Source organism: Myotis myotis, unplaced genomic scaffold (genome assembly GCF_014108235.1).
Source record: "Myotis myotis isolate mMyoMyo1 unplaced genomic scaffold, mMyoMyo1.p scaffold_m19_p_6, whole genome shotgun sequence".
NCBI classification, from domain to species: Eukaryota; Metazoa; Chordata; class Mammalia; order Chiroptera; family Vespertilionidae; genus Myotis; species Myotis myotis.
The window spans coordinates 82,796,773-82,821,505 of NW_023416368.1; the positions used below are offsets into that span (position 1 = coordinate 82,796,773).

Genomic DNA, 24,733 nt, shown 5'->3' on the forward strand with positions numbered 1-24,733 from the left:
CTGCGATACACTGTTCCTCTGTGTGTAAACCACAGTCCTTATTTTAAAGCAAGCCGCATTTGTTTCCCAGACTGCCTTATTTTGTGTTTAGCAAAGAGTCAGTTTGTGGGTCAGCCTCTGGGTGGCAGTGTTCTGGGGTTGGCCTCTGAGGCTACAGGGCCTCTCTGTCCAGTGGAAGTTCACTGCCCAGAGCTGGCTGCGTAAGAGTTACCAGTGCTGTGTTGTTGCTGGGATTGAAAATCCCTCTATAGGCCAGACCCTGTTAACTCCCAGGGACTGATCAGGTTATTTTAATCCTTGATCTCCTACAGGGTGGAATCTGGGTGTGGCTGTGCTCCTTGCCTGGGGGCTGGGGGGAGGAGTCTCACTCTCAGGAGAGAATGGCTGCCTCAGTCCTGGGCTCAGGGGTGACTCAGCACTCAATTCGCTGCCACCTCTCCCGGCCCCCCTTCTCTCCTCAGTCTCTCCCCAGATTCCACTCCTCCGCACACTCACCCTCTCTTCAGCACAGGTGAGTGTCTGTATCCGAAATGTCCCATGAACAGGGTTCAGTGAAAACAAACAAACAAACGCCGGCCGCGGAAACGGGGAAGGCTTGGTTTCTGTAAGCTTCTTCTCTTACCGGGACTGCATGGTCTGGTCAGCTCTTCAGGCTGCCCCCTTTAGGCTCAGTCCTCTGTGATCACAGACCGAGCTCTCAATTCCCCCGGTGGCGCCAGGAATCCCGCGGTTCTCCTTTCCCCTGTCAGGGGCTGTGCCTGTCCCAAGGGACGCGGCTGTCTGCCACGCGGTCTCCCTCCGACTCTGGCATTGCTTATATTTTTAAAGGGTTCCTCTCGTTCCATTATGTATTGTGTTTTCATGAAGAGTCCTATGGGCATGGTCCAGGTGAGAAACCTGAGGTTCAGAGGGGTTAAGACCTTGCTCAGGTTTACACGGCTGGTGAGCAGCAGAGCGGGGCCTCCCAGTTCGCGTCATCTGACTGCAGAACTGAGCCCTTGTCCGCAGGCTGGGCTTATCCCAGTCCCTTCCTGTTCTCTTTGGCTTTGGAAAACCCGTCTAAATTTGGAGTAGCAGCAGTGTCTCAACAGTCTAGCCTTCTTCACTGTTGACTTCAGCCCGTCTTTCCTCGATGCATCCCCTACGATGTGACAGCTCTGACTGGGCTCCTCATGGTTGCTGCTCCCACACACCTGTTGTTCTTGAAGGGGCTGTAGTGCGTGCCCAGGACCACCTGGCCTTTCTGTTCTTCCCTTGGCTTGCAACCAGGGATGCAAACCTGTGTCCGAAACCCAACTCGAACCACTTTCTGGGTAATGTCATGCAAAGCTTCCCTTTCTCCTTTTAGATATTGAGAGCAAAGTTATCAACGAAGAATGCGCTGAAGAGAATGTCACCTTTAACTTGAAAGCCAAAGGGGATGAGATGAAGATCGGCTGTTCCACAATCGAAGAATCTGAATCTATAGGTACAGACCTGCTCGTGAGAGTCAAGGAGGGTGGTTTGGGTGGTTCAACCAGCAAGTATGAGCTGATCACCTCCTACGTGCCAAGACATGTGCCAGGCAGTGAGGGACTCCTGATGGTGGAGGTAGAAACAGTCTGTGACCTCAGGGACCTTTCCATCTGCTAGGGAGATCAGACATTAAATAAATACTCTCATGAGATTGCAGTATCGAGAGCTTCCCTCTCCAGTGCAGCAGCTACTGGCCACATCTGGTCACTGAGCACTTGAAATGTGGCAAAGCTGTAAATGTAAAATGAATGCCAATTCCAAAAGCGTGGTGAAAAAAGAAAGAAAAGGATGTGAAATATCTCATTAATAGTTGTTTATATTGATTGCATGTCGAAATGTTGTTTTGCATGTGCGTTAACAATTATTATAATTCATTTCACTTGTTTCTTCCCTTTTCTAAAATGTCACCACTAGAAAATTTAAAATCACACATGTGGCTCCTACTGTACTTCCAGTGACAGTGCCAATTTGTATCGGTGTTGGCAAGCTTTCCCTGTAGAGGGCTGGTTGGTAATTGTTCTAGGGGTTGAGGGCACTACAATCTCTGTTCCAATTACTCATCTCTGCCATCATAGTGCAAAGGCATCCATAGACCATACGTAAAGGAATGCGTGTGGCTCTGTTGCAATACAACTTTTATTTAGGAAAAACAAAACCCAAGCAATAGCTCGATTGGCTTGCTGGCCATTGTCAGCCACCCCCTGATCTACTAGTCTTGCTCTCTGAAGGGCACGGGGGCAGACCTAGGACACATCCCTGGAGACCATCAACATTGAGACCACCCAAGAGACTGAATGAGAATAATCAAAAACGTGGGAGGGGACGTTAGTTCCCACTGCTGAGTCAAACCGTCTCTTAAAAGTACAAATTCAAATTTATTTTGTGAAGGTTGCCCAGATTTCTCCAGGTGATAGCTCCTCCGGATTTTCTTTTTATGGTTCTGCTGAGAGTCCCCTGGAAATCCACTGGTGTGTCAATCCTCAGAGCGGGCCAGTGACGATGTACAGGGTACTAAAGCATACATGTGTCAGGCCATCTGTGATACCTACTGAGCAAACGATTCCTTTTTATTTTATTTTTTATTTTTTTGCCCTTGGGGGACTTGCAGGAACCACTGGGGTGGCTTTTGTCTCTTTTGCGGGTATGGAGTCTGTGCTCGATGAGAGCTTCTTCCAAGACCCTCAGACCCCCTTGGCCAACTCCAAGAGGAAGCTGAAGATGAATTCTCGCATCATTGGGGGCATCATGACGGGGGAGAAGAAAGATGGGTTCTCTGACCCAGTCATCTACACCCTGGAGAACATCGAGGTTTGTGAAGAGGTCCTCACTGGGCCCCCACCTACCCATTGACAGGCTTGACTCTCATTTCTCAAAGGAACCCAATGACTAGCAACGCCAGCCCATTCTCGAAGAATGAGCCCTTCTACTTCTTTTTGTTTCTAAATCTTCACCTGAGGATTTTAGAGAAAGAGGAAGGGGGAGAAAGAGAGAGAGAGAGATCAAGGTGAGAGAGGAATATCAATCAGTTGCCTCCCATAACATGCCCCGACCAGGGATCAAACCAAATCCTAGGTATGTGCCCCAACCAGGAATCGAACCCAAAACCTTTTAGTGTGCAGGATGATGCTCCAATCAACTGAGCCGCCAGGCCAGGGCAGAGCTCTTCTCTTTCTATGAGGTGTTCTTCCTTTCCTCAACGAGTAACATTTAGTTCAGATGATGTAACATTGACGCAAGAACATACACGTGGACTTTATTTACATTAGCTATGACCAAGCCAGAGGTAGAGATAGGTCTGGCATCCAAGACATTGCTTTTCGTCACTGCACTTTGAAATATCAGCATTTTCCCCCATTCCCTACATAACATCCCTGCATCTTCTTGTCCCAAATGACTCTTAAGTGATCACATTGAGTCCATTCAAGAGGGGCTCTCAGGTGACCAAGAGCCTTTGCATTTTCAGCCAAAGCAGAAGTTTGAGAGGCCCATCTGTGTTTCCTGGAGCACAGACGTGGGGAGCGGTAGGTGGACACCATCTGGCTGTGTGGTCCTTGAAGCTTCAGAGATGTATACCGTCTGCAGCTGTAATCGACTGGCAAACCTGGCCATCATCATGGCTTCTGGGGAGCTCACGGTCAGTGCTGACACTCGGTGCTCTGGTTCCCCGCTCCTGATTGGGAAACATTGACTAAGCATCTGTATGTGCCCCTCATGGTGTGTGTTATATGAGTGAGTCATGGGGACAGAGGGAATTCGTGGTCTGCTTGGGAAGCCATGACATTCATATATCAAATGAGAAATGACCCTAAATAGGTGCAGGCACAATACCAATCACAGATTCCATTTAATGAGCACCTACTATGTACTGGACCCTTTGTTTTAACTTGTTAGTTTTAGACCCATTTTATAGGATGGGAGACTGAGGCTCAGTAGTCTGCCTAGTCATGAAGCTTGTAATTGGTAGAGGTGGGATTTGAACTCAGGACAATTTGGATCCAGAGGTCTCTTTCCACTAAATTATGCAAATGGTGCAAGAGGCTGTGGGAATTCAGATGTATCAGTGAGAGCTGGTGATCGATCAGGAAGGAAATAGAGTATGAAATGAGACTTGGTGAATGGGTAGATTTGATACAGAGGAAAGACAACCTCCTTAGTGCCGTGGTGAGTATCCTTGCCTATTATGCCAGATCTGAGGTTCAGTTTTCTGCCAGGAGGGCTTTGAATGCTATTTAGAGAAATATAATGCACAGGACTTAGGAGAATCAGATCCCAAGCAAGACAGACCTAGTTTTAAGTCCTGTCTGTATCATGTCCTGGCTGTGTTTCCTTGGGCAAATCACTTAGCCTCTCTGAGCCTGAACCCAGTTCTTTCATCTCAAAATTGAAAAATAAGAAAAAAATGAGGACAGCTAACACTTCCACAGCATGTCATATGCTGTGGCACAGTTGTGCGTAATTCCAGTATTTTCACTGGATGCTCCTAAAATCTTAAAGCAATCCTATAAGGAAGTCACTGTTAGCACCCCCTTTGAACAAAGGAAGAAACTAAGGCACAGAGCAATTAAGTGTCCTGTTCAAGTTCATGCAACTAGAAACCAGCAGAATTGTGGGCTGTTTTTTAGCTACTGGGTCACCATGTTGCCAAGAGGAGCTCATGAGGTGGTGCCCGGCACAGTGTTACGCACCTTTAATACACAGAGGACACTCAAATAAGTTTAAAAATTAGTCTAAAATGGTTGATGAATAATGGTTAATGGGAAGGACGCAGCTTGTCATTTCCACTCCCGGAAGCTGGCGTCTCTGAACATGTATGCATCAGTCCTGGTTCAGTGCAGGAAGTAGGAACCCCTCTAGGTATTTCAAGCAGCAGGGGATTGAACACAGGGACCTGGGTGCTCCCGGGAAGGGATGGAGCAGTTGAAGTCAGGGAGCTGCCACTTGGATTTTGGCTTTGGGATCACCCCTCTGCCGCTGCAATCAGAAGATAAAAATGACTGCTGTCAGGCCGCTCCCCATCCATTGGAATTAAAAACTGGACAGTTGGAATGTGGTGTCCAGCCACAGCTCACTCCTGACTGCAGAAAGCTGGTATCTGTCTTCGCAGACTTCCATGCAGGCATCGCATGGGAGAACCTGAGTGGCATCCAGGACCTTAGCCCCAAGAGATTCTGGGAAGTGTAGTTTGTAGACAACCTGCCCTAGTAATATGTGGGTGGGGTATGGGACAGGGTGGGAATGGGTGCTGACGGATGCTTATAGATGCCAAAGAATGACGATGGACAATAGCTAGTTTACTCTGATCTCAGAGGAAGAAAAGTTCCCCAAGCTCTTTCTGCCCACGTCAGGAGTCTGTATCATTCCTTTTCCTGCCCAGGAGAATGTTTCTCTGTCTGAGTGGAGTATCTTTTTCCTGACAGATGGATTTCTCCTTGTACGTCATTAGCCTCGTGGGCATGATCATCTCCCTGGTGTGTCTCCTCTTGGCCATCGCCACTTTCCTGCTGTGTCGTGCCATCCGCAACCGCAACACCTACCTCCACCTGCACCTCTGCGTGTGCCTCTTCTTGGCCAAGTTTCTCTTCCTCACCGGTGTAGACAAGACCGACAACCAGGTCTCACATCCCTCAGGCTGGGCCCCTATCCAGCTCCATGATCTCCACATCTGCCTCTGCTCATCCCTACCCAACTCCCTCTGTAGTAGTTCCCGCCTCAGGACCTTTGCACATGCTATGCCCTCTTCATAGTAGTCATCCTCCAGTACCTCATCTGGTTGACTCCTTCTTATAATTGGTCTCGGTTTAAAATCATCTCCCTGACCATATTATATATTGTGGCGGATGGTCCCTCCTCTTACTCTTTAAACCATGGGTTCTCGCCTGGGATGATTCTGCCCCCTTGGAGGACACTTAGCACTATCTGGAGACATTATTGGCTGTCACCAGTGGGAGAGGGTACCACTGGCATTTCGTGGGCGGAGGCCAGGGATGCTGCCACGCACAGGACAGCACCCCCCAAGACAGAAAATAACCTGGCAACAGCATTACAGCTGTCAATACAGCTACAGCTGGGAAACTCAGCGTACCACTCCATGTTGCATTCCTTCCCAGCTCTTACTTGAAACCATATAGATTATTTATCATTTTATTGTGTATCTACTTTTGCCAGTAGACTGTGTGCCCTGTGAGAGCAAGAACTGGGGCCCGTTGACCCCCAGAACTGTGCCCGAAATACAGGAGGCTCTCAGAGTTTTCCCCGAAGCAGCGCCATGGACCATTCCTTGTGCAGAGCCACCCCTCTCCCTGCGGGATGTTTGGCTGCCCAGTCCCTCTGAGAACTAAATGCTGGTAGTTGCACCCCACTCTCATCGTGAGGCCGGCACTGGGCAAGCTTCTATAGACCCAGATAGGATCCAGTTGGCCTTACAGATCCTACGATTTCTGCTGCAACTATTCAAATCTGCTGTTTTGGTCTGAAAACAGCCACAGAGGACACATCCATGGGTGTGGCTGTGTGCCCATGAAACGGTATTTATAAAACAGGCAGCCAGTCCAGTGGCTGCAGTTCGTGAACCTCCCCTCCCCACCCCCATATCTTCAGTCATCCCCTAAAGGAGGGTGATCATCTACCCGTTTTTACCCCAAATGCTCCCAGGCATCGACAGTCCCATGTCCTGGGAAAACTCAGTCCCAGGCAAACCAGGACGAGTGGTCACCCTACCGTAGGGAGGGCGCAGCCCATGATGGAGGCTCTCTCATAAATATTTGTGAAATGAATGAATGAATGAATGAGTGAGTGAGTCAGCGAATGGGCTGTGTTTGGGGAATGCCCGCAAAGTAGTCCCTCTCCTGCCCTCGTCCTCTGAACCTGGCCCTTGGGAGGGGCGGGGAGTCCTGAGAGCACACGCTTCTCCTTTCAGATAGGCTGCGCCATCATCGCGGGCTTGCTGCACTACCTCTTCCTCGCCTGCTTCTTCTGGATGCTGGTGGAGGCCGTGATGCTCTTCCTCATGGTCAGGAACCTCAAGGTGGTGAATTACTTCAACTCCCGCAACGTCAAGATGCAGTATCTCTGTGCCTTTGGCTACGGGCTCCCAGGGCTGGTGGTGGTTGTCTCGGCCAGCGTGCAGCCGCAGGGCTACGGGATGCATAATCGGTAAGTGGCATCCCCCCCTCCCTGAAGGCCCTGCTGCCAGGGTTCATGGTGATAATGACATGAACCATAAGAAGAGCAAGGACATGATAGGAGCATGGCTACCGTTCAGTGCGCTTTTTGTACACCCATGTGCTCTGGCTGCCGTGTACAGCAGCACAGGTTGCGCAGGCATGAATCCAGGAGCTCCTGTTAGCGCTGGCGTCTAGGTAAATGGCGGTGATGTGAACAGTGGACTTGACTGTACAGTTTTGTTTTAATTCTAACCTGAGGATATTTTTTTTAAATTGATTTTAGAGAGAGAGAAAGAGGGTTGGGGAGAGAGAGAGAAACATTGATGTGAGAGAGAGAGATAGCAATCAATTGCCTCCCATACACGCCCCGACCAGGGATCGAACCCACAAGCTAGGGATGTGTCCTGACCTGGAATCGAACCTGCAGACTTTTGGTTTATGGGATGATGCTCCAACCAACGGAGCCACCGATCAGGGCGTGGTTGTACAGTTTTAAAATCATGGACTCTGGAGCCAAGCTTCTTGGGTTTGAGTCTTGGCTCCACTACCTCCTAGTGGTGCCTCCATGTCCTCACCTGTACAGTGGGGGCGAATAGCAGTGCTGACATCATGGTGCTGCTGTGAGGGTTAAACGAGTTATTATCTGCAAAACACCTAAAGCAGGGTCTGGCACAGAGTCAAGCATTATTCATGTCGCGGTTAGCATCACTGTTACGATGTTGTCTGTTTTAAGTGAGGTGTGTTTACCACGTTTCTATGTGAGATCATTTTAGGCAGTATGCTGGTAAGTACTCCTTTTAAATAGAATTTATTTTGTAGGTAATTAAAAAAAAAATGGCCAGAATACCAAATTCATGGTTTCACAGACACAATTTGTATAAGTAAAAGACAGAGCCTACTTTGAGGAAAAAATCAGGTGAATTCTAGGACAAGGAGTAGGTGGACAGGGCAGAGACGGTAACTCCCCATGTTATTCCCTTTAGTTCTCCGACAGGCCCTGGGGCGGTGCTGCTCCTTTAATTTAGAGGCGAGGACACACGCTCTCAGAAAACCTTCCCCCCAGGACAGTGAGGGGGGGCATGTGAGGACCTGGATCTGGGTCTTTCCAATCCCGGGGTCTCTGCTTATCACCCCGTGCTGTAGGCGCTCTGCTGAGCCGTGTTTGGGGAGTTCAGTGATCCGGGTTTCCTCCCTGCCTGATGATGGTTCCTACTTCAGATGAGGTCGTAGGATAAGGGGTGAGGAAAAAGAATTCATACTCAGTGAGCACCCATCATAGCCTAAACCCCATCAGCTTTGCAACCCTATTACCTCTGGTGCTTCCCAACAAACATCCTGTGAAAATCTAAGCGTCTCCATCATGTACAGGATACATCGTACCCTGGGTTTTGTAGTGCACAACCTGTGCTGCTGTGCATGGCCGCCCAAGACCACACGTACATAGAGTAACAGCTTAATAAGTGGTAGCTGCCGAGGAAATCGGGGCTCGGGACAGCTGCAGAGATTGCCCCGGTCACATAACTAGGAAGTGTCCAAGCTGAGTGCAGGCCTGACTGTTCTGTCAGGGGATGGTAACCATGCAAGGCTGCCATGAGGAAGTGCCTCCTGCTGGAGCAGGTAGGATAAGCCCCGGCACAGACCAGAGGCTGATGGCATCTGAAAGCTGGAAAGTTCAGGGAAGGCTTCCTGGAGGAGGCAGGATCTGGGTCTTAAAAGCTCTGCCGGAAGGGACGCAGCAAAGAGGAAAGGGGGTAGCAACATGGATGAGGATGAAAGTTTGCCCACGGGGGAGAGCTTGAGGTGTGTTTGAAGAACAGATGGACTGGGCTGGGAGAAGGCTGGGGGAGACTGGGGTGGGCATGGAATTTGGACAACACCTGTAGGTGGTCTGGGAAAGTTTGGGGAAGGAAGGCGTCATTGACAAGGATTTGAGATGATCTCAGGGAGCACTAGGAAGCGGGTGGGGAAGTGAGACCGGGAGGAGAGGGACCGCACACAGAGTGAATTCAGGAGCAGGTCCTGCTGTGGGTCACCAGTTCAATACCAAAGGCACCAAGAGGAGACCGTGCAGGGTGTGCACCACCGTTATCCCACCCAAGGGTGAGGGAGCCGGCATATTCACCCACCAACTCCCTCTCATCACCCCTGGGTGGGGGCTGCTCCCAGGAGAACAGCCTCCAGCACTTCTAGTCTGATGCCCTGAGGCCGGCGGCAGAGAAGCAGCACCGATAGGGAAATAGCCAGTATTTGCATAAGTGGTCTTTCCCGACAGGGTGTGAACGGCCTCTTCTCAGGTTGCAAACATTTTCCTGCCTTTATTATTCTGCTACTGGAGACTCAGTGCCAGGAAAGACCATGTGGTTGTCAAACTTGACTACCAGGGCGGTAGAGCTCTATTGTTTGAGGAGACCAAGTTTAGAGCCATAGAAAACCTGCCCTCTAACAAAGTGCCCGTGTCCTATCACTAGGTTGGCGTTTTATTAAGGTTCCTATGACCACATAACCCTTTTTTTAGTTCCCTGCTTTTGCTTACTTTACAACCCATGAAGACAAAGAACATGAAGTCAAGAAAAAGTAGACTGGGACAAACACCACACTTGTTTTTCTCATAGAGATGTTGTTTTTGTTTGTGTGTGTTTTTTTTCATAAGAGCAGGAGAGAGCAAGCATATTCCCTTCCTCTACTATTTAAGTGCAATTCTCACCGGAATCTCCAAGAAGGACATTAAAAACCTCAGCCAGAATCAAATAAAACCAGGCACAGTTTTTACATATAGATAATAATTTTGAATGATGGATGTTTTTGTTCCAGAAAGAATCTGTCCATCTCCTCATAGCCCGGGCCATACCTTTGTAAATGCACTTATAAAGAGCAGCATAATTTGCCACAGAAAGCCAAGCTATTCCTCTGTACTATTAAACTCAACAGAGAGCTCCATACGCAGCCACGGGAGGCATAAGCAATTATCTCGGAAAACGGAAAGGTTTCGAATCTTTGCATGACCTCTAACGGTCCACACAGCTGTCCGTTCACTGCACGCAATTATACAGTGACCAGTCCATAGCAGGAAAAGCCATACACATATTTAGTAAAGCCAACCTTGCATTCATCAAAAGCTACTGGGGGCACTCCCCAGGCTTTCTGGGAAGAGTTAGCTTTGCAGGGCACAGGGAGATGAAAGAGCAAAGGAGACCGCTCGTCCCCACTTTGTCCAAGACTAAAGCCAGTCGACCACCAAAACTGCTGAGGATGCGACAGTGTCACATCCTCCAATCTCTCTGTAGAGTTTCAAAAGGATAGATAAATTTAATTGAATGACTATGTTTGTGCTATTGCTAGGGGGAAAGGGAGACAGGCGTATCACTGCTAATTGACCATTCAGAGGAAATCATAAAACAATTATAGCTACTATGGAGTAATATAGGAGATTGAAGGAAGTGATTAAAAGGGCTTTATCTAATAGAAGTATATTATAAACTCTGATTCCCTAATTATCTGTCATACCCCATATGGATCACTGTGAACAAAATGGAATGTTCTCTTACAGCTCATACAACCCCAAGTAACCTGAAAGTCTTATATTTGCCAGTGGTCATAGCAATCAATTGCCTAAATAGGCCAGATTTCCCTGGATTCCAGGAACTAGACTGCCCGTCATTGCAGCACAGGATGCAATCCAACATATGCATGTGGTATACACACTGGAAGTGGGTGGGTTTTGGAAATCCAGCATACATTTGGAGTATCATGTCAGTATGTTTCCGGAGACTGTGTAGATGTCATTTGTAAACCAGAAAAGCGTAGTATGCTCTCATGTTGTAACGCGTGGTTTATGTTTTGACTGTGGAGGTGCATATTTACTAAAGACAACATAGAGATAAAAGATTTCTATATATTGTGAAATGATCACCACAGTAATCTAGTTAACACCCATCCCCTCTCACAGTTACACACGTTTTACTTGTGAGGAGAACTTTAACATGTACTCTTCTAGCAACTTTAAAATAGACAACATTATGAACTACAGTCACCATGCTATACACTACATCCCAGGACTAGTTAATTTTATAACTGAAAGCTTGCCTCTTTTGACCTCCTTCACCCATTTCTCCTATCCCCACCCTCTGGCCACCACCTACCTGTTCTCTGTATCTGTGAGCTTGTTTTTTCCCCCTTAAGATTCCACATATAAGTGACATCATTCATCGTTCTCTGTCTGACTTATCTCACTTAGTATAATGCCCTCAGGTTTCATCCGTGTTGCTGCAAATGGCAAGATCCTTTCTTTCAACAAATAGTTATGGAATGCCGTGTCCATAGCAGCTCTGGGTATTCAGAGATGAACAAGCATTCAAGGTCTAAATTCTCAAGCAGCTCATGGTCTAGTAGGGGAAGACGGGCAATTGGCCAGTCAACAAGCTGAACATAATCGTATGATCTAAACACTAGTAGATGCCATAAAAAAAAGGCAGCAAGCTTTGCCAGAGCGGGACCAGGAGTAGGGACAGTGTACTTAGTAAGGAATAGTCAGGAGTGGCTTCTCAGAGGAGGTGACGTTTGAGCTGACATTTGAATGACAAGGTGCGCCATGGAGAGTCCTGAAAAAGAGGGGAAAGGGATGGCAAAGGTTACGCATTGAGAATGGCCTCTCCCACGGCACATGGCACGAGGTGAACATTTCAGGAACATTTAGTCAGGAAGAAGGTCAGAAAGAGGACTTGCTAGAGTCCAAAGAAAACTGAAATGCCACCTGCCCCATCATGAGATACTTTTTTAATCTCCGTCTCATCTCCCCATTTTCTGCACTTGGCGGGGCTGGATTAATTAACTTGAAGGGCAAGACTGAGGCAAGCACTGACTCCTCCTGTTTCTCTCCACAGCTGCTGGTTGAATACCGAGACAGGGTTTATCTGGAGTTTCCTGGGGCCGGTTTGTACAATCATACTGGTAAGCAAATTGCTTGGTGCTGTGGGTTCTGGATGAGGGGCCTGAACCGAGGGTCCAGTGGAGGTTGCAGAACTGAGGTCACGTATTCCTCTCCCTTCTGATCCTTGATTCTTGAGATTTCCAAGTTGGAATGTAATATCTTTGACTCGTGATTTCTTTTTTTTTTTTTTAATGCAGCATGCCAATCCCCTGGGAGGGACCACAGTCTTCTTTGTCCTTTGCGTTTCAGTAAAATGGGTCTATTAATCTCTTCTGAGCACAGGTGTTGAATGAAAGAAAAGATAGAGGGTTTTTCTCAGCTTTATTGAAGTATAATTGGCATAGAAACTATAAGTTTATGGTGAACAACTTGAAATTTTGACTTATGTATATCTTGTAAAATGATCACCTCCATCAAGGTAACTAACATTTCTATCACCTCACATAATTACCATTTTTTTCCATTTTTTAAGTTAAATTTGTTGCCCTCACATTGGTTGTTCTATATATAAATTTCAGGTGTATTATTATAACCTGACATTTGGTGTACTCTATTGCATGCTCACCACCAAAAGTCTAGTTTCTTTTCATAACTATGGATTTGTCCCCCTTTACCCAATTTGCTCTCCCTCCCACCCTTCTTACCCTCTGGTAACTACCGTTCTGTTATCATAGTATTTGTTTTTGTTTTGTTTTGCTGGTTGGTTACTCTTGTTTTATATCCTACCTACTAGAGGCCCAATGCACAAAATTCATGCAAGTGGCTCAGCCCTCGCAGCCCCGGCTTCATCCGGAAGGTTGTCTGGATGGTTGTTGTGCTGTTCGATCTAATTAGCATATTAGATCTTTATTATATAGGATGAGTAAAATCATAGGCATTTGTCCTTTTCCATGTGACTTATTTCATTAGCCTAATAACTCTCAAGGTCTACCCATGTTGTTGAAAATAGCAGGTAAGAACATTTAAGACCTACCCTTTCAGTAAATTCTAGGAATATAACACAATATTGTTAACTATAGTCACCATGCTGTAGGTTAGATCTGGGCAATTCCTCACCTTGCATCAGTGAAACTTTGTAACCTTAGCCCAACCCCCCCCCCCACCCCCCCCTCCAATTTCCTTCCCCACATCCCCGGCAATCCTGCAATCCTGGGATCTGAGGGAGGCTAAGCAACAACCATCTCTTGCCTCCTTGACTCCACCCGGATTCTACAGTCTTACAAGATGATCTTTCTCACTCCTGGTGGCTTGTTTCCTTGTGTCACTTATTGTTAGTTATGAGCTCATATTTGACCAGTCGCAATCTTGGGAATTCTTGTAGCTGTATTCCTCCAGATCAGTGGTCGGCAAACTACAAAATACCACGTGTGGGCGCGCACGTACAGTGCGATTGAAACTTCGTGGCCCATGCACAGAAGTTGGTATTTTGTGGAAGAGCCACACTCAAGGGGCCAAAGAGCCGCGTGTGGCTCGCGAGCCGGTTTGCCAACCACTGCTCCAGAGGGTTTTGCTCTGACCCCTGATCTTTTCCAGGGTCATGTATTAGTCTTCTGGAACTGCCTGAACAAACGATCACAAACTGGGTAGCTTAGAACAATGGGATTTTATTGTGTCAGTGCTGGAGGCAGGCTAGACATCTGAAATCAAGGAGCTGGCTGGGCCACACTCCCTCTGAAGGCCTTGGGGAAGGATCTGTTCCAGTTTTCTCTCCAACTACTGGCAGCCTGGGGCGTTTCTTGGCCTAGAGATGTCTGCCTGCTTCCTATTCCCTCACATCGTCACCTGCAGTGCATGTCTGTCTCTTTGTGGCTAATCGCCTCCTCTTATAAGGACACCAGTCATAGTGGATTAGGGCCCACTCTACTGACCCCATCTTAATTTGATCACCTCGGCAAAGACCAGATCTCCAAATGAGATCTGAGGTGCCGGGGATTAGGACTTAACAAAACTTTGGGGGTGGGGTACAGTTCAACCCCTAACAGGGCATCTGTCTTGAGTCTAACTTCCCAGATGCATTGAGTGGAAATACATGAAGATCACTCAGATGAGAACAGCAAAGGCTATTTATCCAGAGATTGCTATAGTAAGGGAGTCAGATCACCAATTTGTTGGTTTCAAACGCAGGCCGAGGAGGGAAAGCTTGATAGAAGTAAAAAGGGAAGCCCCAGGTGTGCCCCGATCAGAGGCTGTGAGCATGGGGATCCTATAGGTGGGCTATGGGCACACCCTGGCTTTCTACTTTGGGTCCTAAGTTGGAACCAAGGGCAGAAATTAGGGAAGCTGTCAATTATTAACCGAGTCCTGGTTGATCTGAGTCAGTGGCTACAGGAGTTATTGTTGGGCTTCTTGGAGTGGTTACCGAAGACTGGGCCAGAGTTCCATTTTGAAAGATGGTTTGGTCATTGTCTGTTTTACCAACCAAAATTAAGTGTGGACTGTGACGAAGAATGAAAAGCATTTATTTGAGCAAAAGGAGCTGCCGCCCTGAAGACACAGATTATTTAGATATCAACCTAAATTGGGAGAACAGAGAGAGGCAGGGTCTATAAAGGCAAAACCCCAAAGTGTAAGCCTTTCCAGGCTTGGTTCGTTTCAATAACAAAGGAGGTGGTGAAACTAGGAGCTTCCCCGTGTTTTTCCAGGGTGTTTATGGCTAGGCCTTGAGCTGAGTTTAGCAACAGGTTAGCAGCTTAATAGCAGCTCTGAGAACTGAGGCACGAGTTGTACAGAGGCCCCACTTCCCTCATAGCCTCCGGAATCTATTTTTAAGTTTCTCTTTAGTAATGCTTGTTCCATTTTATTTTTTTCTCTTAACAGTTTGTGTATCCAATCCCTCAGTCCCTTTTGCTTGACTTTGTAGATCAATTCCGTCCTCCTGACTTGGACGTTGTGGATCCTGAAGCAGAAACTTTCCAGCGTCAATGCTGAAGTCTCAACACTCAAAGACACCAGGTGCGGTCCCTTCTTCCTCTCTCTCCTTTCCCAGTCTTCCTTCTTTATTTCCACAAGTGAGTACCTGTTCTTTGCCTGGTCTTCTACCGAAGACAAAATAGTGTAGTGCCTAGATTTGGGGCTCAAACCCAGCTCAGCCACTTACAAGCTGTGTGACCTTAGGCAAGTTACATAACCTCTCTGAAACTCAGTTTCTTCATCTGTAGAGTGAGGATGTTGATATTGCACACTCTATGTGGCTTATGAAGCACTTAGCACAATTGTTGCTCTTGAAATTGGATTCTTGTGGTGTCAGAAAGGAATTTCAAAGGGCATCTGGGTGGGAGAAGTTTAAATGTAGTGGCAAGATTTGGGGTGAAGGAAAATAATACGTCCTTGGGGATGTAGAGGGCGGCAGGCTCAAGCAGCATTTGATAATCCTTGATAATCATACATATATAAATATATTTAGGGGCCCGGTGTACCTTTAGGGTCTTGCCATCTTATTTAATTTGTAGAACAAGCAATATTATCATGTTATTATAACATAATGCCATTGTTATTATCTCTGTATCAATTGGGGGTAACTGAGACACAGTCAGGTGAATTAACTTACTAAAGCCACAGGTTAGTGAATGAAGCAGTTAGAATTTATGTGCAGGCAGTCTGACCCAGAGTATGAACCATTCCTTATCCTCTATAGCAGCGGTTCTCAACCTTTGGCGGTCGAACGACCCTTTCACAGGGGTCGCCTAAGACCATCCTGCATATCAGATATTTATATCACGATTCATAACAGTAGCAACATTACAGTTATGAAGTAGCAACGAAAATTTTATGGTTGGGTCACAACATGAGGAACTGTATTTAAAGGGCCAGAAGGTTGAGAACCACTGCGTATATTGTCACTCTCATTTCATTTTAAAAATTATTTTATAATCTGCTTTCTGTCTCTCTGGCTTTGCCTGTTGTGGACACTTCACATCAATGGATTCACACACCGTGTGGCCTTTTGTGTCTGGCTTCTCTCACGGAGCATCATGTTTTCAAGGTCCATCCATGTTGTAGTGAGTGTCAGCGCTTCACTCCTTTTCATGGCTGAATAGTATTCCAGTGCCGGGATGGGCCACACTGTGTTGATCCATTCATATTTTGATGGCCACCTGGGTTGTTCCTAGTTGGGGGAGAGGGGAATGGAGAGTGACTGCCTAATAGGGATGGGTTTCTCTCTGGGGTGATAAATGTCTTGGGACTGGGTAGTAGTGATGTTTGTACAACATTGTGAATATGCTAAATACCACCGAATAGCACACTTTATGGTAAAAACAGTGATTTTTATGTAATGTGAATTTTATCTCAATTAAAAAAAAAGGACTTTATAGTATTTCATACCATGGCTTTACCATTGATCAAATGTGTCCCAAACTCATGGACATGTGGGTCCTTCTAGCTTCCAGACAATTGCATTAAATACGCGTTCACACATCTTTGTGCCCAGGTGTACCTGTAGATGTATTGCCTTTCAGGTACCTGTAGAATTTGATTTTCCTCCCTCTAGCCTTGGAGATTGCCCCACGTTTATTCCCACCCTGGTGGCGGGTCCTGGAGTGGCAGCCTCAGACCACTCTTGGGAGCATGACCCACAAGGACAACAGCCCTCCCAGTGCCTTACCCTCTGCAAATCTTCTCCCCCAGGTTGCTGACGTTCAAGGCCTTTGCCCAGCTCTTCATCTTGGGGTGCTCCTGGGTGCTGGGCATTTTCCAGGTAGGACCCATAGCCAGTGTCATGGCATACCTGTTCACCATCATCAACAGCCTGCAGGGAGCCTTCATCTTCCTCATTCACTGCCTGCTCAGCCGCCAGGTATGTGGCTGCTGCCCTCCCTGTCCCTGACTTCCCCCTTCCAGGGGACATGCCTGTGGAGCACACTTCCTGCACCTGGGAGTGACTCATCGCCCCATGTCTGTCTCCAACTCCAGGTACGGGAGGCATACTGGCGATGGATCACCAGGAAGGCCAAACCCAGCTCCCAGTCCCAGACCTCAGGGGTCATACTGACATCCATCGCCTCCACCTCCAAAGCGGTGAGAGACTGGGTGTTTGATGGAGGTTCTGTTGAAGGGCATGCCTGCTTCTTAGCAACACTAGACACTGCTGTGCGTTAGTACCTACAGTGAGCTAAGTGTGTCCACGTGGATTAGTCCCCTGGTGAAATGTGGGGTTTAGGTGCCAGGCTGCCTGGGTTCAAATCTTAGCTTTACCTCTTAGTAGTTATGTGACCTAACCAAGATAAAATCGTGAGTCATATAGTTATAAAATGAGCTTATGTTAAGGATCTTAATTCTACTCACTAATCCAGCGGTTCTCAGCCTGTGGGTCGCGACCCCTTTGGGGGTCGAACGACCCTTTCACAGGGGTCGCCTAGGACCATCGGAAAACACATGTATAATTACATATTGTTTTGTGATTAATCACTATGCTTTAATTATGTTCGATTTGTGACAATGAAAATATATCCTGCATATCAGGTATTTACATGACGATTCATAACAGTAGCAAAATTACAGTTATGAAGTAGCAATGAAAATAATTTTATGGTTGGGGATCACCACACATGAGGAACTGTATTAAAGGGTCATGGCATTAGGAAGGTTGAGAACCTTCCTAATGGGCTCCTGAAAGTGCACCTTTTAAAAGCAAGATGATTTATGCCAGCTCTAACGATGCCATTAAGAAGAAATTTACAGGTATTAAACATGAGTGGCAAGTAAATGGCTTGGATGACATAAAGGACCGTTCAACACTGTAGCAGCCAGAGGGCACTTGTGAACACAGGAGTCAGGTCTCCTCCTTTCTCTGCCGACAGCACGCCATGGCTCCCACCTTACCCAGAGTAAAAGCCACAAAGCCCTTTCCGCTCTGACTCTTTTTCTCCCCGACTTCACTCTGCTCCACCCATACTGGCCTGCTCACATTCTTCAAACATGCCAGGCTCACTTCCTCCTTAGGAACTTGGAATTGGAAGCTCGCTGTCTTAAATGTTTCTTGTCCTGCTACCCACATGACCGACTCCCCCACTTCCCTCACCTCCTTCAAATCTTTATTTCAGTCATTTCTTATCAGCGGAGTTCCTCTGACAACTCTATTTAGAACTTCCTCCTCTTCTTCTACCCCGGTGTTCATGTCTTCCCTGCCCCTTTACCCTGACTTTTTTTGCATGGCACCCCACTTTCCAACATACTGTAGCTCCTTATTTATTTTATTATTCATGGTCTTCCATCCTCCACTAGAATGTTTTATTTTTTTCACTGATATATTACAAGCACGCGAAATAAGATCCAGTGGTTTAATTAAATAGGGAATTGTTTTTCTTGCAAGAATGCAAGCCCAGAGTTAGGGGTTGCTGGTATTGGTTCTATTGCTTGGTAGTATTATAAAGGATTTAGACTCTCCCTTAATTGCCATTCCACTATCGACATGTTGGGTTTCCATCAAATTATTTTCATGATTGCAAGATGACTGCCATACCTCCAGCCACCATGACCATGGTCAAGGCAGGAAGAAGAGGGATGGGCAGAAGCCACAGTCTCCTTTCAGTCCTCTCCCAGTTTAATAGATACAAAAGGTTTCCCAGGAACCCCCAATGGATTTCCAATTCACGTAAATGATCAGAACTGCATCATGTGACCACTCATAGTTATAAAGGCATTTGATAAATCAAGTATTTGGCTTTCTAGCTGAGAGAATGGGAGTTATGACTGGTGAAGAGTTTGAGAATAGCTCTTGAGTTTGCCAATGAGGCCTGCCACGCTAGGAATAATCAGCTAACAGTTTAATGCTTATCCTTCTAATATTTGTTGCTGTATTATCTCTATATTTAGCAGCCCTATACCCCTTATATATATGACCCCTGGAATTATATTTTTACTAATTCTGCTTCTGATTCTGACTTCTTTTCACAGGCTTAAAGCCTTTTCTTGCTTTTTAATACGGTATGGAGCAACATTGGAGAAAAGCAAGTGTCTACAAGAGCCTGTCCTGAAATCTTCTCTTCCTGGCTTAATGCAGAAATACAAGATGACACCAGCCCAAGAATATCCTGGGCAACGCAGAGAGCAGATGGGTGGGCAGTCTCCCCATCATTTTGTGTTCTGGTGGGAAATGAGAGTTTCCATTCCAGATGACAATTTCACCCTCTGTGTCCTGCAAATCTTTGCCTTTCCAGAGTTTTGTGAAAATAACAGATAGTGCAATGGCGTGAGCAAGATCATCTGGCTGCCATTTTGGTTTTTTCTTATGTTCATTGTTGTGTGGCTCCAACCGTACCCCTCTAGCAGCTGCCACGTGCCTGACACAGCACGATGCTCAGTAAAGGATTTGCCACGTGACTGGCTTACCCTTTGACAAACACTATTCCTACCTTCAAAGAAATGGTCAGTAAAACTGTAATGACAGTCCCAGGGGGACAAATAAAGCACATAGACATATAGGCTACTTTGACAGAAACACTCGAGATTTACGAAGGTAAGTAGGAGTGGTTGGTGGAGCAGGACTCTACCATCTCGTGAAGGGTTGAAACTTGATGACAACAGCCTTTGGAAAGTGTTTTGGTTTCCTGGGACCTTTTAGGGAACCATTTCCCTTCCTTCCAGGAACTTTTTTCTGAGTTGGCCAGGATTTACACTGCTCACAAAGGTATCACTGTCCCACCTTGCTCCCCCATAAAGCCTGAAGTGCCAGGGAGAGAAGGAGAGGAAAATTTTAACTGTAGAAATTCTCCTTTCAGTGGCCTCTCCAGTACCTCACTACTCAAAGGGTGGTCCATGGGTCAGCATCACCTCATTCATTGGAAATGCAGGATCTCAGACCCCGCCCCAGATCTGCACAACCAGAACTTGAATTTTACCGAGATCCCCAGGGAATGTGTGCTGTATCCCTGAATGAATATTCTAGAGTATGCTAGAATATTCTTCGGCTTGCCATGATGTTAGCCAGAAAGGAAACATCTTGAGTTTAGAACTTCTACCTGCCACTCCCTCTTCATAGGACACCTTTCCTGAAACTTTGACAAATTTCTGCCCCCACTTTGAGTCTCAGCTTAGTCATCACTTCCACCAGGAAGCATGCGCTGAATCTGAAGTAGGATTCGATGTCACCTCTGTGTGTCCCCTAAGGCTCCCTGCTTTTGAGCCCTGTATTAGAATTTTTCTTTTTCTAGGGTGTTTCCAACATAGATCCGTGAGTACAGAGGACTATATTTAGTAGAGTCTCCATAAACATAGGATGAATAAATGATTGCTCTCCATTTTGAAGATAAGGAACCCGAGACTCTGAGAGGTTAAGTAACTTCCTCAGCATCACACAGCCACAGGTGGCTGAGCTGGGTTTTGAGCCCTTGACCATGGAGTTCTTCTTCCCAACCCCTTGTCCCTCTCCTTCTCTTCCTTTGATCCTATAAATTCTTAGTTTGGGGATGCAGAGAAAGATTAAATATTTACTTTGAGTCACCTTACTATTTAGGATTGAATTAGTTCAGTAATGATCATGTATAAGACAATCTGATCATGAAACTTGATGGAGGCTCAGTGTTTGTTATTTGTGGCACTGACAGCTTGAGAGGGGAGCTGAGACAGCTGATCATTTATGATAGGTTGGCCTTTAATGCTTGGCTTGTCCCGAGTGTTCAGTGCAGAGGGGATAGTTGTAAGGGATATTGAAGCAAGAAATGGCATGGTTTCTTAACCGTAGCCAGCTGTGGTAGGGTGAGTGCGTCAGTGGCATTAACGGATGGTCTCCATCTCTCCCTACCCCTTTCCCCGTAACTGTAACCACTCCCTACTCTGACTCTGGCTTGGCCTTGAAACTTGCTTGGGGCGATGCAATTTTAGCAAACAGGAGTCCAAGAGAGGTTTCCACACTGGATGTGCATTCCTCCTTGCCCTTTACATGCCTGGCCTTGCTTGCTTTGGCACTCCTGCCTCCATGAGAACGCGCCCAGGCTAACCTGCTGGCGGCATGTGAAAAACAAATGGAGGATCCATCAGTAAAGATTTTAAAAAACAACAACACAAAAACAAGTGGAGGAGGGCTCAGCCATCCCATTAGGGCAGCTGGGACTGTCCTTACCCAGCCACCTAGCCGGCTTGTAGCTGACTAGTCTCAGGACTGAGCCGGCCGAATCAGCACCTGCCCACCCATGGACTCAGGATCAACAATCAAGTATCAAGGTTTTAAGGCAGATTTTCAGGAGTGGTTTGCTATTAAGCATTTCTGTGGCGATTGCTAGCTGATGACAACCAACGGGCTGTTAACATTTTGCATTTGATTGCAGCGATTTGAGTACTAAGAAGGGTTTGAGTCTTCATTTCCTCTTAGCTATCAGGATGTGTAAATCTGTATGCTTGAACAAAGTTCTTTCTGACAGGAGCCTCGCACAAGGCTTTGTCTCTACCCGTGTTACATGTTGCTCTAAAACAGTTGCCCTCAGGAACCCTGTATTTCCTATGTAATTGAATAAAGCTGTGACCTCCACTGTAGGAATTTTTCTTACTGTAACATTAAGCTACACTTGGTGAGTTCCCCTCCCCTGTGGTCTCACTTGCCTCCACTAGAGGGAGAAGAGACTCAGAATAAAAACTGCATGGTCCTCAAATTCCATAAATATGAAATAACTTTGCCCTCCTGTAATGCAAAGAATTTACAGTGTCCAAAAAATAGTGACCCATTCTCTCCAGTGATATTTTTTGACCACCTACAATGTGCCTTTTCCTCCTGAATAGCAAAATAGTTGAAAAAAATTGAAAAACCGAAAAGAATATTAGAATATAAAACATTATTCAAAATTAAAATTTTTTATTTATCCCTCAAACCAGAATTTATTAAAATTTGACTTCTTGGTTTGGTTGGAAGCAACTCATCAATAATATTTTCAAAATCAAGTTCCAGAAAAATATTAACCATTAAAAATATACTTGCCTGGCTGGTGTGGCTTAGTGGTTGAGCATCGACCTATGAACCAGAAGGGTCACAGTTCGATTCCTGGTCAGGGCACATGCCCAGGTTGTGTCCTTGGCAATCCTTGCTTATAATCCTTGATAATAGCCCTAGCTGGTCTGGCTCAGTGGATAGTGTCGGCCTGTGAACTGAAGCGTCCCGGGTTCAATTTCAGTCAAGAGTACATGCCCGGGTTGCAGGCTTGATCCCCAGTAGGGGGTGTGCAGGAGGCAGCTGATCAATGATTCTCGTCATTAATGTTGAGAATCTCCCTCTCCCTCTCTGAAATCAAATTAAAAATAAATTTAAACACACACACACACACACACTGATTATAGTGATAATCTAGTAGTGACATATGTCCATAGGTAGAGGGAAAATTATGACACAGCAGAGCTAAATGTCTCATGTGCACATAGGAAATTGCCCTGCGGGTGACCTACAATAGGCATGCCTGTGTTATTTTGAAAGCTTTATTTTTCCCACTTGTCTTTTCAACTCATCAAACCTTTGGAACTTCATTGTTCCCTTGATGGTTGCATGGAAATCTATGGTTCACATATCATAATGTATTTAACCTGAGTTTGCATCATTTCCAACTTTTCAGTGTTATAAACAATACTGTAACGAACATCTTCGAGGTACATTTTAAACATTCTATTTAGATGCTTCTGAAGTTACTAACAGTTATTCGTGAGAGGAAACTTACATGTCTCGATGTCTAGTTAGAGAAAAACAACTGCACAAATCGGCCAACTGTCAAAAAGTAAAGCATTAGAAATACAGTAATTTGGAGATAACTTAAGATCTACTCATGGAAAAGCTTTCCACTGTGGGTGCTAAGTCATCTGATTGCTTCCTGTCTTCAAATTTCTGTTCCATTGTACCTAAAGTTATCATCCTTCTATTTGTAATTCTCAGCATGCCGGGCAATCAGATGTTCATGTTTTGTCCCTAGCTTTCCCACTAGTTCCTTGACTGAGTTATCTCGATATGCCCATAACCGCGCAGAAGATTAGGTTCACTGATTAACTCAATAATATTTGTTAAGTGAATGTGTCAAGGAAAGAGAGTTAGAACAGGGCACCGTTTGAAGGATGACTCTCGGTTTTACAAAGACAGCCATCGTTGCTTAAAGACAGGCATATGTTCTGAGAACTGTATCGTTAGGTGATGTGGTCATTGTATAAACATCACAGAGTGCACTTACACCGGCTTAGCTGGTCTGTGCCCACCATTGTACCTGTGGTTCATTGTTGACCAAAATATCATTATTATGTAGCCTATGGCTGACATGTCTTGTTTCTGCAGTTGCCCAAATACTCTTGTTTAAGTTCCCACTCACAGCCCTCTGGTAATTTCATTACAAACACCATTTCTAAAATGACAACAGGCTACTCAGGTCAGGTTCCTTGAAAGACAAGGATTTTGTTGCCTCTGACTCACGGAAGGAGTGCCCTGAGAAGAGAGAGAGAGTGACGAAAGCAGAAAGGGGTCGGAGAGGATCTGGGTTCTTCCTGATCCTACCGTGAGTTCTGGAGCATGAATAGCTTCTCAGCACCATTCCGTTTTGAGGCAAGGAGACCAGCCTTTTCAATCCTCCTGTCAGTCAGTCATTGGCTGTGTGATGCCCTCATGGTGGGGAGGTGTTAACAGCTCCCATTCAGCTGAAATCAATTTTCTCTACAAGGGAGAGCTGGCTCTATTAGGGAATTAAGGATGGACATCAAAAATACTGACTACGGTCCTGGCCGGTGTGACTAAGTGGTTACAGCATCTGCCCATACACCAAAGGGTCTCAGGCTTGATTACCGGTCAAGAATATATACCTGGGTTGCAGGCTCAATCCCTGCCCTAGTCAGGTTGTGTGCAGGAGGCAACCAAATGATGTGTCTCTCTCATACCCATGTTTCTCTCTCTCTCTCTCTCTCTCTCTCTCTCTCTCTCTCTCTCTCTCTCTCTCTCTCTTCCTTCTTCCCCTTCTTCACTCTCTTCCACTCTTCTCTAAAAATCAATGGAAAAAATATCCTCAGGTGAGGATTAACAAAAACAACAACAAAATACTATGGCCCAACTGATGTGTCTCAGTGGTTGAGCTTCAACCCATTAACCAAGAGGTGGCCTGTTCGATTCCCTGTCAGATCACATGCCTGGATTGCAGGCTCTATCCCCAGTAGTGGATGTGCAGGAGGCAGCTGATTGATGATGTTTCTCTCATCACTGATGTTTCTATCTATCCCTCTCCCTTCCCCTCTCTCTAAAAATCAATAAAAACATCAAAAAATACTGACTTCGTTGCACCATCCCCACAACTATCTAAAATGAAAAAAAGTCTTATTGATCACTTAAATACTTGTTTGATGCTTATTGTAATGAGATTTTGAACTGCATTAAAAAATGTTTTAAATGATGTTGCAAATGTCTTAGACATTCGGGGAAAGCCATCCTCTTACTAAAAGATCTTAGAGTTTGTATCCACTTAGCTTTATTGAACCTAGAATGCAATGGCTTTTATTTTTGCAAATATACCATTAATAAAGTGCTTTCATCTGTAAAAAAAAAAAATTAAAAAGGGTCAGGAGATATTTCTAATGCTGATCTTGGGAGAAGCATGCCTTCTCTTTTGAAGTTTTATAATGTACAACACCTAATAGTACTTGCCATTTCACCTTTGAATAATACATCACTTCATAATCAATATTT

At 45.8% G+C, this 24,733-nt stretch overlaps 1 protein-coding gene across 3 annotated transcripts in view; it reads left to right on the top strand.

Annotated features, from left to right (window-relative positions):
- Positions 1–21,568, top strand: part of ADGRE1 (adhesion G protein-coupled receptor E1) — a 55,255-nt gene extending 33,687 nt beyond the window's left edge. For all 3 annotated transcript variants that reach the window (XM_036313533.1, XM_036313532.1, XM_036313534.1), the window contains 10 exons: positions 1,349–1,468; positions 2,624–2,823; positions 3,479–3,649; positions 5,433–5,627; positions 6,932–7,167; positions 12,059–12,125; positions 14,966–15,057; positions 16,732–16,900; positions 17,017–17,121; positions 19,000–21,568. In XM_036313533.1, the coding sequence (XP_036169426.1) occupies positions 1,349–1,468; positions 2,624–2,823; positions 3,479–3,649; positions 5,433–5,627; positions 6,932–7,167; positions 12,059–12,125; positions 14,966–15,057; positions 16,732–16,900; positions 17,017–17,121; positions 19,000–19,005 (1,361 nt within the window). In that variant the 3' untranslated portion in view covers positions 19,006–21,568. The remainder of the gene's footprint in view (positions 1–1,348; positions 1,469–2,623; positions 2,824–3,478; positions 3,650–5,432; positions 5,628–6,931; positions 7,168–12,058; positions 12,126–14,965; positions 15,058–16,731; positions 16,901–17,016; positions 17,122–18,999) is intronic.
- The last annotated feature ends 3,165 nt before the right edge of the window (positions 21,569–24,733 follow it).